Here is a 15233-nt window from a genome sequence, read left to right as displayed (position 1 = left end):
AGCCCACTACAGTCTACATCTCGCCACTGAGCAGAACTCACAGTTTCCTCCAACGGTTCTTGAAATTAGCAATCTTCCATTGTAGCTCTCTCTCACAGTATAGCTTTCTAAACAATCGGTCACTCCGACAACAACAAGTACTACTACTACTACATAAGTGGGTCTTCATAAACACTCACAAAGTGCTCTGGAACATTCTGGAAGCTTACAAAAGAACTATTTTAGTAATAATTGCGTGACTTAAAGAAATGTTCTAAAAAGTTCTATGATACGAATGTCAGCATGATTAAGCAGTCTGGAGATTTCTAGAACAGTTATTCATAACAAATGCTATTCTCTGAACCGGTTGACGATGCCTCGCATTATTTCCATGAGAGTGCGACGAATGGGTCCCATCTTCCAGCTGTATATAACAGGGTTCAAAGACGAGTTGAGGAAAACCAAAGTCATTGTATAGAGCCAAGCTTCGTATAAAGAGATTAGACTTAAAAGGCGAGTCATGAATAAAAAATAGAGAATATAGGAAGGCAAATAACAAATCAAGAACACAATACATACATAAAATGTTCCAATAGCTGACTTTCGAAGCTTCAAAAAGTTTGATAAGTCGTATAGTATAGTATTAGTATAATCTTTATTTAAGCACGAAACAATTCATCAGCAATTACATTAACTAAAACTATCTAAAAATTAAAACACTAACTAATATTTAAAAGCTGTTTTCCGTGAATGCCGTGCGTTATAGAGTGGCATTGATCTTGCGTTTAAATAACCCCAGAGACTCTGTGTTCCTTATATCACATGGAAGACTATTCCATAATGTGGCTCCACTATAGCTAAAGCTTTTTCGATAATAGTTAGTGCGAGGTAGAGGAACATTGAGTTTATTTTCAGAGTCCCTGAGGTCATAAGCAGAGTTACACCATTTAAACTTAGAATTAAGATATTCAGGAGCTAGCCCGTGCAGACATTTGAAAACCATGGTAACTCTATGAATTTCCTGCTGGCTTGTCAGATTTTTCCAACTTAAAAATTCAAGTAGCTTAGTTGCATCGGCATCATAGCTGGAAAATGTCAAAACACGGGCTGCTCTAATCTGTAATTTCTGCAGCTTATCTCGTAGCGTTATCCCACAGCTACCCCAGACAATGTCACAGTAATCAAAGTGAGGTTTTACTAAAGCTTGGTAAAGCAAATGTAAGGTCGATGCTGGGATCAGATGCCTGACTCGCTTTAGGCACCCGATACCAGAGGCAATCTTTTTTGTTAATTTTTCGATGTGACTATGCCAATCGAGCCTATCGTCTATAATCACACCAAGCGATTTTGTAGAAGTAACCTGGCTCACCTGAGTGCTGTTCATTCTAATTGTTGGTGAAGCTGTGAGAGTACCCAGTCTCTGCCTTGACCCTATTAGCATGAATTCGGTTTTTGTCATATTCAGTGTGAGTTTATTCGCTTGTAGCCAGTTGAAAACGTTTGTTAAGTCCTCATTCAGACAAAGCTGTATACTCTCAAGATCACCGCCCGCATATGTAAGGTGTGTGTCGTCAGCATACATCCTCGGCTCACAATTTGATAAACAATTTGGAAGATCGTTGATATATAATAAAAACAATAGTGGACCGAGGATGGTCCCCTGGGGGACGCCGCAAGTTAATGAGCAGCTGCTGGACAGCGACCCGTTCACAGAACATTTCTGTGTGCGGTTTTCCAAGTATGACTGAAACCATTTGAAAGATTTGCCATGTATGCCATAATAGTTTAATTTCGATAGGAGGATCTGATGATCAACAGTGTCAAAAGCTTTTTTCAAATCTAGAAAAATGACTCCATTGATTTTCCCGTTGTCAATATTATATGCCCAAGAATCTGTCGCTTCCAACAATGCTGTTACAGTTGAATGAGTAGCACGAAACCCTGATTGATTTTGATATAGAATATCATGTTCTTCCAGATAGGCATACAATTGATCGTAAACTATCCTTTCAAACACTTTCGCCACTATTGGAATCACCGATATTGGGCGGTAATTGTTGACATCATCGCGGTTACCCTGTTTAAAGAGAGGTGTAACCCTTGCATATTTCCAATCATCTGGGAACTTCCCTTGGCTAATAGATTGATTGAAAATATCACATATCGGCACACAAATAAGGTCAGCGCATTCCCTGATAAACCTAGCAGATATTGTGTCAAGGCCCGTTGCTTTTGACTTGTCTAGTTTATTTAAAAGTGAAAATACTTTATTTGGATTAGTAGGTTGGAGCTCAAACCGTTTATCTGTACCGGCAAGATATCGTTTATAGCTACTACTATCAAAATCTATCTCACTGGCAAGTTTTGGACCAATATTAGCAAAATGGTTGTTGAATTCGTTTGATAGCTCCAGTGGATTAGTTATCGTTAATCCATTCACTTTTAGTGATGTCACTGACATTTTCCCAGATTTACGTGAAGTTAGCTCGTTTATAGTCTGCCAGGTCTTTCGGGAGTCGCTAGTGTGCTTGTTAAAAATATTTTGGTAATAAACTTGCTTTGCTAAGCGTACTTGCTTATTGACTAAATTTCTTTGTTTCTTAAACACTGCCCAATTGTTGGGATCATTTGTTTTGATTGCTTTGATTTTTAATATATCTCTATTATGCATCAAGTCTTTCAACCCAGCGGTAATCCACGGAGAACTTCGTGAACGAACGCGCATCGTTTTCAGCGGGGCATGTTTGTCAGCGATAGCTAGAAATGTACATTTCCATTGCTGCCACATCTCGTTTGGGTCGGAAGACTCATATACATTATTCCAACGTTGAGACTGAATATCATCTCGAAAATTTTGGCAATCGAATTTTCGGAAATTTCTGTATGTTATTGAATTATGTCCATTCGACATCCCGTTCAGAGAAAGTTTTCTATAAACATACACCATGCTATGATCACTTATCCCAACATGACAAACTCCCGAACAGGCGATCTTATCCGAGCAGTTGGTGTAAATTAAATCAATTAAAGTTGACGAGGTGGGTGTTATCCTCGTCGGTTCAGCGATGAGTTGCTCGAGTCCGTAGACATCGTCATTTTGAACTCCCTTTTGTACTTCTTGGATTTGAAGGCCTTGAATCTGGATTTTGTGTCGCATTAAGACTATATAAATCCTCCAGTAGACAATTACCACCAGAATGAGGCAAACAGTTATGTTCACGAACCATATGACATGTAAGATGATAAGCAATGGATCCCAAAAGACACCAGAAGAAATAATTGCGCTTAAAAGCCATATTAATATCACTGCTGCAATTGCGCGCTTGTGAGTCACACTTTCTTGATATCTGAGATGAAGATGAACAGCTAGGAGCCTGTCCACACTTATGGTTACAACATTGAAAAGCGAGGACATACAAAAGAAAGTGATAACGGCAGACAATCCCTTGAAAGAAATGCAGTCGATACGTTTTTGTTTTAACCGGCTGACCAAAGTAGAAATGTAGAGCGGTTGGACCAACAAACCAACGCCAACATCGGAGGCAGCCAGGCTCAGTAATAATGTTCTCAAAGGTTTTGGCAACAATGCGGTTTTCCTTACCGCATGGATGGTTACGATATTCAAAATGATGGTTGTATAACACAGAAAGCCGTTGAAGACACTATTAGCGACAAGTGCCGGACGAAAAACTTCAACACTCGCAGAGGTTCCAGAGAAAAACTCGTTGAGAAGGTCGCAATCGTTTTCCGCCATGAGAACTGAACGTTAATACTACTGTGGCTCTAATATTTTCCGATTCTAAATCGGAAAACTTTAAGTCATATGTATCTGTCAATCTGAAAATGTTTAGATATTTCAACCGAAAGAAATACAGATAAGACATTTTACCAAAGAATAACTCTGCATCATGCGCTTAAACGAGAAGAATATAGGACGTTTGGCTATTGTTTATGTTGACGGCCGTTGTAAATTAAAAATGAGGGCTGGTATTTTTGTAACATTAATACATGTAAATTAGAAGTAGAAATGCGATATTGTGTTTGCATATTTAGCCTGTTAGAGTCAGAAAGTAAAGAAAGAACAGAAAAACAGCGAATCGGCAAATGATAGGACTATAAATTTATTTCGTCCAGAAGTGAAAAGAAGTCTGCAAATGAACGGTGTCAGGGATTGTAATACATGTAGTTTCGGTTTACATCGTAAAGGGATTGGTCAAGAGTTTCGCTTCATCTGTCAGCTAATCGGAAGAAAATTAAAGCTAGTCGCCGTTTTACTAATAACTAAACAAAATGGTTTTCCTAAATTTTTCTCTTTAAGTTAGCTGCTGGTTGAATTTTGTCCACTATCGCAAATAGAGAGTGTTGAATTCAGGTTGTATTGAAAAAGTAGAAGCCTAAAAATTGTTTGGATAAGTCAGAATACTCCATCTTAATCTTGTGCCATTATACTTGACGAAGACTGTTGTTATGAGGTGCTGTTTGTTATGCAACCATACATACATGTGTGCAATCATATGAATGCAAATGGTACTGTTTGCAATGCGGTAAGAGGGGATTTCTACTTTTACGCCCATGGATAAGGCCCATTCAGATGAAGGGTGCTGAGCCTTTTTTAAAATACCTTGGTGTGGATGACAATCTAGTGATTGACCATTTACATGAAAGCTAAAACGTAGTATTTTATTGAAGTACAGTTTATTATGCCGTACAAGTTGGTTCTGGCCTGGATAACATCTCATATTATGAGTAATCAAATAAAAGCTTTTTACTAGTACTTCCATGTTTACTGTTTATCAAGAACCACTACTTAATTCTAACTTTAAAGTCTATGGATGAGACACAGCGTTTGACTATTCAAATGAAGGAAGCAGCGAAGTTTTTTCTTTTGTTTCAGTTCATTATATTCTACAAGGTGACCACAAACCGTTGATTTTAGCGGGCCGTACAGTGATATACAGCCCGCTTAATTGACTAATTATAGCCCGCGTACGAACCGCGAGATATAATAATGTTAGTTATTTAGTGCGAGGCATAACGGTTTAGCTCTTATGTTTGTGGACGAAACAGTTACGCGTTCCATTTTTTGTAAGAAATACCTTATAAATGCACTCAAAATTGTTTCACGAATTTATGCAAAAAAAAAATTGGACTCATTTCTGCCTTTCATCCTCTTTTTCTTTCAGGTAGGACTGAGCTCTCATCTTCATTTCCACAAACTTTAAGGAGAGGTTATGTTTAAATCGAACCCAGCCAATACCACTGTAAGCTTTTGTGTTTCCCATGAACTGCCCGTTCAAATTTGAGTTGTGGCAATCGTTAAACCACCATCCCCCAGTCAGGTCATTTGAGCAGCTTCCCGTCTTCCACATGTCGTTATCCCTGTCTCTGGTGCTGAACATCATGTTGTTATGGTAACTCAAGGAATCCCCGGATGTACCATTGTAACCAATGACGGTGATCTTGTAGTTGTTCTTTTCGTTGTTTACCTTGAACACGTCGTAATGAGCGAAAACTTTTTTTCCACTCCAATCCTCCAGCTCGATTCGCAGCGACATCTCATTTGCTGCGGTGATCCGATGAATTTTGTCATTTCCTAGCCAGAAATTCTTCCCAAGGTCTCCGAAACCCGTTCTATAGTCGTTCCATGTACGGTGGAAGCTGACAGATGCATCCTGTCGCCTTTGGAACACAATCCATCCTCCACTGTCCGTCTCTAGGTCGCAATACACCTCAAACTCTGTTTTTCTGTCAGGGTTGATTGTATAAACACCACTAGTGCTGTAGCCAGCATAAAGGATATCATCACATCCTCTCGCTACACAAAAGAAGAATTTAATTATGTGCTTAGTGCTGAGAGGAAGGGCGAAACGAAAATATTTAGCTCGAGGTCACAACGAACGGAGTGAGCGCAGAAAGGTCAGTACATCATGACCATCAGGCAAGTGATAAAGATGTGGGCTAATTTGTTATTTTTGATAAGGGAACGAATTCTTCTTGATGGGGGCGAACTGGAAGGCGAAGAACATGCAATGGAGCGACACCTCTGTGAACCACACCGTCCACTAAATGGTACGGAGTTATCGTGACATAACGACGACGCACTTACGAGCGAGGTCTGTTAATTGCAGAAAGAGTTAAGGTCTTCCACTTTGAAGGAGTTCAATTTCATTGTCATCGCTATGCTTGAGTAGCAAACTTTCCGACTTTTTCTCGGGGGGAGGGGGCGCAGGGGCATTGTCTCACTCAGCCTTTTTTGCATCTCTTTGTTTACACTTCCAAAGTCTCCAAGTTATAAAAGGTGGCAACAAAGAAAATACATAGGAGACCACTTACTTTGTGGAGGCTGAACACACAGCTTCTGACAAGAATCCGAACAGCATTTCATTTCACCAAAACAATCTGAATCCAAACTACACTCGTCATCAGTCTCATTTCCGCAATCCTCGACCGGGATAGGAATGGGGCAAATACCTTCCTTCAAACCCTCTAAAAATAAATAAGTAGTTTTTAAAAGGTTTCCTTAAACTAAGCCAAAAATCATAAACTGTGTTGATAAGTAAATTGACCACCGCCAAGAGTTTAATAACTGACGTTTCGAGCGTTAGCCTTTCTTCAGAGCGATTCATGTGCTACGAGGAGGTTGTTGCTCGTTATTAAAAAAGGCTCAATATATACGTGCACAGTACCATTAAGATAATGTTGAAAATACTGCCAATTGCTCAGACAAAACAAATTATATCATGGAAAGTGATCGAAAGGAATCAAACGAATTCGGCTGATGGACAACAGATGGTGTTGCAATAAACGTATGGCGCTAAGTCATTTAAGAAATCCTAAAAATTATTTTTAGTCCCTATTACTAAAATTCAGATGAGAATTGCTTGTTGTTGCTATAAGAGTGGATATGGAATTGCTTATGAGGTACATCTTTGAGCAAATGTCACTTGACATGAAAGTAATCTGGGTTAACAAATAGATGCCCTGTTACCGTACATGCGTCCGGTCGGTGATATATTAGAGATGACGTCATGATCTATGTAACGTCATGTGATCTATCACAGCAACATGGAATCTATTTGTGTTATTTGATAAAAAAAAGGAAAAAGTTGTTCATGGTGACGTCATCTTTGTGTCCGTCCTCTAGTAAATTATAAGTAAGAATCATGATGCGTGACGAATTCAGCTTGCTACATAAACAAAAGTAGAGAAACTAGATTTATTTAGATGAGATCAACAGCTCTCAAAATAAAACATAAGGTAACCTCCCATATAATTTAGGAATTCCAATTGAAATTAAACGTCCCACTTACTCTGCATGACAGCGAGATTCACTTCAGCGTTAATTTTCATGGCTCCTCCCAAGCTGGTCGCAGTACAGATATACTTCCCAGCATCGATTGGTGCCAGCTGAATGATTGTCAAGGTTCCATCCTCACCGACAGTGGCCCTCCGATCAGGAAGGTCAGCGTACTCGCGGCTCCATGTGACTGACAAAGTTTGGTCTCCCTCTGCCTTGCAGTTAATTGTCAGTACATCGCCTGTGTTGCCTACGAGTTCCGTTGGAGGTTTTACAGTGAATCTAGGGAGTGTCAACACCATCAGTTGTATCATCACTCGGGCGCAGCCAATAGCATTCGCAGCTTCGCACGTGTACATTCCGGAATCATCCGCTGTGGTGTTAACGATGGTTAGATTTCCATCCATTGATTGAATGCGTCTTTCTGGAAGACTTTGGAAGAGTCGAGACCACGTGATGATCGGTGACGGAAAGCCGGTCGCAATGCACATCGGAAGTGTGACGTCACTTCCGTCAATGACGTAAACTGAGCCCTGAGTTAACGGTTTAATTTGAGGTGTTCCTATTTAAATATTAAAGAAACTCGATCATCGTCACTGAATTGGCTCGATATTTTGTCTTACTAGTGTAAAATTGTTATGATGAAAAACACCTGTCAGACTTTAAAGTCATATTGTATATCTTTAAAATCACTCTTAAATTGAGAAACGAAATATAGCTTGCCACGCAGTTCCTTAGCTAAGTATTCGTTGCGTTGGACATAACATCCGCGTGAGCACCACTGTAACTCCTCACTAATATTTGATTGATACCTTACCTCGGACAACAAGTTTCGTGAAGGCCTCGGCTCGTTTCACATTTGTCCTCGCAACACATTCGTAATCACCGCTGTCGTTGTATTGAACATTCGTGATGGTTAACCCGCCATCTTGCAGCACGTGGTATTTGGTATCACCTTTAAGTACTTCTCCCTCTTTCCGCCATGTAACAGTAGGCGTCGGGTCACCTATGATTGAAGAGACATATATAGTTTGTATATTATTATTTGTGAGTTTTTGTCTGAAACCTCACGGTTAGAGGAAAGCTGAAGAGCATGAGTTGCTGAGTACTAAACATTTTTTTCATTCGATTTCAGGCTGATTAAGAAATAAGCTTTCCGTCACTCGATACACGATTATATGATATTGGTACTCTTATACAGTGTTACGGTATTTAACCGACGGAAAGAACACTACACTCACACAAACTCAACTATTTTATTAAACAAATGAATAAAGGGGGTAAGTTTCTAAAGAAACTGTGGTGCTGCGTCGATGGAAGAGTATAAAAGGTAAGTCAATGTTAACAGCTAAGTTGAAAACGTTAGCCCTTCGCAATCGCTCCGACGAAGGGCTAGCGCTAGAAACGTCAGCCTTTAAAGTCTTTTACATTCGCAACTCAGTTGTTAGCACTAAATTACCTTCTTTATTAAACAACTCGTAATATTCTTACTAAGGAGCGACTCCTAAAGGCAGTGCAGTAGTTATCCTTAATAAACTTACCTAAGCCCAATATATTCTATATCTTAGCTCACCGCTGACATAATCTCACATCAGTATCCATGATCCTTTAAATGAACAATCTTCCACAGTAGCTCTCTTTGTCGGTATAGCTTTCCAAACAGTCGGTCACGCTCGATGACAACAATTACTTATTACTTCTACCAGGGACCGCGCAGAGGGAGGGGCTGGGGGTGGGGGGCTTTAGCCCTCCCCCCCCCCTTTTTTTGCATAAATAAAAATAAGTTAAACAAAAAATAATCTAACAAATATAACGGAGCCAAAAATAGCCCCTTCACTCCAAAACTTGCTGCGCGGTCCCTGACTACTCATACGCGTATGAGTCCTTATGTGCATTTACAAAGTATCTTGGAACACAACACTACGACACGACTATTTTAGTGGCCTTACATCATAACTACTTGACCCAATAGAATGCTCTAGAAAGTCCCAAGGTATACATGTCAGCACCACTCAACGTTCACCTATCAGAGTTCACTACCCTATCACGTCTTATCATGTCAAATGTAACCTCTTGAAAACAAGAGTAAACAACATACCAGAAGCAGCACAATGAAACCTCGCAGTCTGATTTTCATTCACCGTCAAAATCGAAGGAGACACGAGCACCTGTAGCGACCCTTCCTTGTTATCAAGCACCGTCGACTCTCCGGGTACTCCCGGATATCCTTGGGCTCCTCTCTCTCCTTTCTGCCCCTTAGCCCCAGGGGGACCTAACCCTCCGATGTCCCCCGTAACGCCTTTTTCTCCCTTGGACCCAGGTTCTCCGGGGGGACCACGAAGGCAAATCTGAAACATTGATGACAACAGCTGTCAGTGTCTGGGATCAGTTTAATGATATGTAAGATAGGGAGAAAGAATAACTTGTGAAGAGGAGAAATAACATCCAATTCAGCAGGATTAGAGAGAAGATCAGGGTGGATAATTCTTTTTTTTTACGATTATTGAATGAATTTCAGCCAATGGATTGTCACCCCGAATGCGCATCGAAAATCTTTCAAAGTTGAAAATTATATGAAAATAAAAGCCAATTAGAACACTATTATCAACGACTGTACCGTTCAAAACAAGAGGGCAGGCACGCAAAGTCACTTGGGTAAAAATCAGCCTATGATGGTACTGGTCTTACAAAAAATTAAATATTTTATTCCTCGCCCCTCGAAATAAACCTTTCTGCAGGGTTTTCACGAATGCAACAGAATACGAGACATGGGACTTCAAACAATTTGATCATCACAGAGATAACTGCTGATCTCTTTTGGGAACGTTTTGGGTACGATAGCCTCGAGACAGCTCAGGTCTCTCTTGGGAACTACGTTGTGATTGATAGAGAAAGCAACAGGCCTACTTTTGGTCAGCGGTGCGATTAGAGCTCACCCACAACTCTATGCACTAATAAATGACGTATACATGCCGGAAATCCACCTCTCTATCGGCAGTCTATGATATTCTAAATGATACTCTGTTAGTTCTTACCGAACCAAGAGGTGATGTGCAAACACGATTACTCTCTTTTCTTATCTTCTCAAAATAACTTCTGATCTCGTTTCTTATTTTCAACAGGTCGTTGCTTTGGTTGTCACTGATGTTCGTTGCAAGTCCAGCGGCCGCGCGGCGGGTTCTCGTGTTGGCCTCAGTGGAATAAATATCCAACTTTCCTTGAAGAAGAAGCATGCAAAACTTAAGTTTACAACGAAGGCCGTAAATACTAAAAGGGGCCAGCTGCGCATAAAAATAAATTAAATTACTTACCAAAGGAAGCGGTCATTATTTACCGTCGGGGGGGGGGGGGTCGCGTGATTTTGTCTGTGTGACGATAAATTTTACCTGATCTCCCCATGAGGCTTTGTGATATTCTTTTGATCTCCTCCCCACCCCACCCCCCTCATCAGCAGTTAATTGGCAGGCAATTTTCTATATAGTCTCCTTTAATGCTATGTTGGCGACAACTGACTCCTCCTCAGTACCCTCTGAAAGTCGTCTGATCCCCAAAAATCCTCCAACCCAACCCCTTCCCCCCCCCCCCCCCCCCACCCAAGGTTATAATTAATGACAGGTTTTAATTCATACGGAATTCGCGCGTGGTCCTCGACTCAGAAAAATAGGTTCCCGAAACATAACAGAAAACTTCCTGCATTCTTAAACACCGCAGAATTCGCAGCCGTAGTGAAATTAAAAACTGTTCTTCGCATTTAGGCTCACTCGAATATCTATGTACGAATCACTACTGAGTAGTGCCCTTCTATATTACCCGAAAAATTAGAGATTTGAAAAAAATATTGTGATTCTTTCTCGTTTAAGTTCTGTCGCTTGAACAGAAATTGCTAAAATTTCGAAATATAAGAGGCATGCAAAACATAAGGTTACGAATTGACGCTAAAATTAGTGTTCACCACAATCTCCTTTAAGGTGGTACAACCCTCAAAAAATCAACATTTTTTCATATGTTGTTTTACAAAAAGTTATCTATGTCACCTGAAATGACACATGGAGACAACTATATTTTTGCAGTTTTTGACTTAATATTTTATTATTGCTGCTGAGAATTAGCAAATGATGCCTCCCAGTAGGCACCCGAACAAGAACAGTCATATCTCTTAAACATTAGATTAAAAATTCACAAAATTTTTAGACAATGATCTTCACATGCACCTGCATGCAATGAACTACCAAAACACCTCTCAGTCATATAGAATGGAAAATATTAAAGAAAACACAACAAATTTCAGGAATTGATAAGATAAGCAATCTCATTTTGGTCATTTAACAACAAAAGATGCACCTAAGTACATGTTTCTAGTTCATTGCATGCAAAAGTATACAGAGATCTCTCACTCCAAAAATGAGAAGAATTGAATAAAACCCTGGAAAGTTATCTTTGTTAGAGTGTCGGTAGTTTCACAAAATTCAAAATTGAGAGAAAACTGGTTTAAAGTTTCTAAACTGATTTTTTCAAGACTTAAACACAGTTTCCATGAATTAAACTGTTCAAAACTGACCAAGGCCATAGCTGACACCTTCAGTTTGCTTATTATGATCATCTTTTCGTTTTTTAAGGCCCCTAATCACTTTGTATTGCTTCTTGGTAGTAGCTTTGCTTTTATGTTGTGCAATATTAACTCTAAGCTGGTCTTGGAGTCTGAAACCCATCCTTGGTATATTTGCCAGGAGGAATACCAAGGGCTTGGAAAAGCTTAATTATACTAATTGAACCAATATTAAAATAAGAAACAGCATCATAAAGTCCTAATTCCAATGTCTCTCTTCCAACATAAATTTCTTTTGGAATCCTTTGCCATGTAAGCATCTTGCCATGTAAGCACTTCTGCAGCAAGTTGTTCTCACTGAGTCGAATATATTCAGGCCTTAGCTTGGCAATAACAGGTAAAGAAAGGCCAGGTCCATGCTTAAAGAGATTTTTATGGTTGGCTTTGTCCTTTTGATACTTGCACCACCTTGCATTACCTGTTGGGCAGTGGTCATGAAGTGGGCATGCCTCACTTGAGGCACAATGCATGAGGCTAGCATGGATAGCTTTCTTCATTCCAGCCAAATTTCCAACATCGGACCTTATGGCAATGCCATAATAGTTCTGCAGTTTATCAATTAGATTGTCTGTGAGTTTCCCTTTGCCTCCAAGGCCTGGATTGTCACGCTTTAATTTGCGAAGTGCAGTTCCAACCCTCTTCTGCACGTGACTGATGCATTCTTTCTTTTCCACTAAAATTCCAGCATCTTGATAAATATTCTTTATCCTGGAAAAACTCTTGCTGTCCCCATCCCCATAAAATTCAGTGTACCTGAGATTGTGCAGCTCAACAGACCTTTGATATAGTTGATTGAAGCTTTCGATACGAAGCCGAAGATTCCTTCGCTTCGCTTTGATCATGTGAAATGCCATCTGTGGATTCACGTATCCCACTCGAAGTGCTTTCGACAGCAATCGACTCTACTTCGTTAATTCTTGAACTATTTGTAAAGCGATTTCCATAAAATTTACGCTTCTTACATCTCTGAGACAAAAATTTCGCCATTTTGATGATTGAAGCTCTCCCACTTGCGAAAATTCCTAACTAAATGATTGATAATAACGGCCGTTCACCGAAACATATCAAAACGAGGCTGAAAGTCATTGTTAGGCCCCAGTCTCCCAATAGATTACTGAAGATGCAATCAGTTTGCTTTGGCCTGGGTGGAAATCGCACTTTTAGGCCCTAAAAGGACGCATTTAAAAATACGTTTCCATGGCAACGGAACAACAGTGCCTTAGAAATTGCATTTTATTACTATTTTATTACAAATTATTCGCAAAAAGACATTTGGGACGATTAAACAAAAGCCTTTAGAGGTGAAATCAAATGAGAAAAAAATGGACTCATTTTCAACAAAAATTGCATTTTTTTTTGTATCGTACCACCTTAAGCTCGCACCGAAAAAATTTGTTTCCGCAAAATTTGTAAGCGAGACGGTACGACTATATTAATAAAATGCTAACTACAAACTGATCGCAGCCACAGGTTGCACACTAAGGAGTCCATATCTAGTGACGCTGTTTCTCTTTTACCGGAAAAAAAAAAGAAAAAAAAGAAAGCCAGCAATTTAGCACCCACGGGTAACAGACAATGCTTAAGAAGGCGAAAAATATTTTCTCTCGCTAACAACTTTTTAAGCCCAATTTTTGATCAGAGTTTTCTTCGTTATTTTTTAAAAATTTTTTTTTGTCATTTGTGGTAGAAAAGGCTCCCTTGCTACCATCCTCTTCTTAGTGAGTTCAACTATTTTCATCATTTTGTCGTGATCGCTACATTCCTTTCAGTAAGTGTTCCTACATGGCGAACCCCAACCGCAGCCTCTCCTCCCTAAGACATCCATAGTCAACATGAAGCAATCTTTCTCGGGTAGGGCGAGGAAATATCAGGCTCACTTAAGCACGTTAGAAAAGGCAAGGAATTCTAAAAGCACTTAATAACTAAATCAAGTTGATTTAAGTCTAGTATTCGATCAGAATAAATCTATCTCACCTTCGACGTTTGCTGTACTTTTACGTGACGCATCTTGTGTTCTTTCACGACAGAGAAGCTCCATTGTGCCCACTCGTGCTTCCTGTTCTTGTAATTTTATTTCGATTCTTAAAAATCCGGCAAAAAGTAGCGACAATGTCAAGACCGAAATCACCAAACTGACAAAGTGTAGCGAATTGCAAAGACCTAAATTGGGCTTAGAGAGCACCATAACGTAAAGATCCGAAGTTAGCGATCGAAATCGAGATAAAAACAAATACTCTTTGTCTGTGGGAAATGTTTCGGCGAACCTCGTGACAGATAAGTGACCACTAACTCGCACGCGCTCCGGTCACGATATCTTCCGTATCACGCATTGTGTCACGCAACTGAAAGCTTTTCAAATACATCTGCTAACGCCGAAAAAATCTAAAGGGAGAGTTTTTATTTATTTTATAATCAAAGTTTAGCTTATTCTAGGACTTCTAAGTTTCCGAAGATGCAGTTTAAAAAAAGTTAAAGGAAGCAGCTGAAAGCCAGAATCATAACCCCAGGGGCATTCAAATTTCAAACGGTGAAATTTCGTACCGCGTTGGGTTTCTGATATCAAGTGTGCTTGTCCAGACATCGCAATGATTTGGTAAAAAAATCTGACGGCAAAGAGAATCTGCACACTTTGTTTATTTATTGTTTACCTTTACCCCTTTCCCACCCGGGCAGTTAAAAAGAGCCCGAAATCTTACCCCCCCCCCCCCCCCCCCCGGCCTAGTAGGTCGACCTCTCTATTTTAAGTTGAGCTATGAAGCTCTGCTTCTAATATTTAACCCATATAAAAAATATCTTATCTCTACAAGCACGTAAATGAATTTAACTTCAGGTGTAAACGTTTAAGTTCTTACTCCATCATGTTCTGTAGTGCGGAAGTACATCGGTAGTTCTAGCGGCGGCTGCGTCATCGATCCCGAGGGCTGCGGTCTCTTCTCGCTGTGAACAATTCATTAAGTATGAGTGTTACAACTCTTTGCTTTTGGAATCAAACTATGGATGGTGGGTGTCAAGTGATTCCAGTTGGACGCCTCTCGTGACAGTCAAAAATGCGAATGCAGAAAGACCAACTCGTGTGCTGATTCCAGTACAGCCTGTAATTGTGACAAAAAGTGATGATGCATGGCACGAGAAAGCGGTCTCCACAGAGAAAAGTAAGAGGTGCCTGTTAAGGAACTAAGGGATACCGGGATAAATGGCGTTTTCAACGAGAAGGGCTATTATATTCTTTTATCAAAGTGGCGATCCAACTCATCTACTGAGTAACCAAATCAATCTGTACCTCGACTAGTGATCACGGTCTCGGTTTGTCCTAGAATAAAACATTTTTATAGATGCGAAGATCCGCAGTAG

The 15233-nt window shown here is 40.0% G+C and overlaps 2 protein-coding genes across 3 annotated transcripts; both read right to left on the bottom strand.

Annotated features, from left to right (window-relative positions):
- Window positions 1-302: 302 nt before the first annotated feature.
- On the bottom strand, window positions 303-3893 carry LOC149043417 (uncharacterized). Its single transcript, XM_089210026.1, has 2 exons — window positions 2806-3893; window positions 303-632 (listed from the first exon to the last, which is right to left on the bottom strand). The coding sequence occupies exons 1-2, from the start codon at window positions 3731-3733 to the stop codon at window positions 331-333; spliced, it is 1230 nt and encodes a 409-aa protein (XP_089066152.1). The 5' UTR covers window positions 3734-3893; the 3' UTR covers window positions 303-330.
- A 739-nt stretch (window positions 3894-4632) lies between these two features.
- On the bottom strand, window positions 4633-14136 carry LOC149043416 (uncharacterized). Of its 2 annotated transcripts, XM_089210141.1 has the most exons (7): window positions 13857-14136; window positions 10312-10493; window positions 9375-9624; window positions 8094-8282; window positions 7290-7838; window positions 6313-6465; window positions 4633-5794 (listed from the first exon to the last, which is right to left on the bottom strand). In XM_089210141.1, the coding sequence occupies exons 1-7, from the start codon at window positions 14065-14067 to the stop codon at window positions 5130-5132; spliced, it is 2199 nt and encodes a 732-aa protein (XP_089066267.1). In that variant the 5' UTR covers window positions 14068-14136; the 3' UTR covers window positions 4633-5129. The 2 variants fall into 2 exon arrangements, with proteins under 2 accessions (XP_089066267.1, XP_089066268.1); XM_089210142.1 differs by lacking the exon at window positions 6313-6465.
- Between the last annotated feature and the right edge of the window lie 1097 nt (window positions 14137-15233).

Source organism: Pocillopora damicornis, chromosome 6, assembly GCF_964200805.1.
Source record: "Pocillopora damicornis chromosome 6, jaPocDami1.2, whole genome shotgun sequence".
NCBI lineage: Eukaryota > Metazoa > Cnidaria > Anthozoa > Scleractinia > Pocilloporidae > Pocillopora > Pocillopora damicornis.
The sequence above is the reverse complement of the archived record's forward strand: the minus strand, read 5'-3'. Positions and strand labels throughout refer to the sequence as shown.

What these genes read in the sequence shown, in the direction of transcription:
- LOC149043417 (XM_089210026.1), bottom strand. Translation starts at nt 3,733, where the DNA reads ATGGCGGAAAACGATTGCGACCTTCTCAACGAGTTTTTCTCTGGAACC. An exon ending in AGATGATATTCAGTCTCAAC is followed by an intron (nt 633 to 2,805) that starts GTTGGAATAATG and finishes GCTTAAATAAAG; the next exon opens with ATTATACTAATACTATACTA.
- LOC149043416 (XM_089210141.1), bottom strand. Translation starts at nt 14,067, where the DNA reads ATGGTGCTCTCTAAGCCCAATTTAGGTCTTTGCAATTCGCTACACTTT. An exon ending in GTTTCATTGTGCTGCTTCTG is followed by an intron (nt 8,283 to 9,374) that starts GTATGTTGTTTA and finishes CTTCAATCATAG; the next exon opens with GTGACCCGACGCCTACTGTT. An exon ending in GAATCTCGCTGTCATGCAGA is followed by an intron (nt 6,466 to 7,289) that starts GTAAGTGGGACG and finishes ATTTATTTTTAG; the next exon opens with AGGGTTTGAAGGAAGGTATT.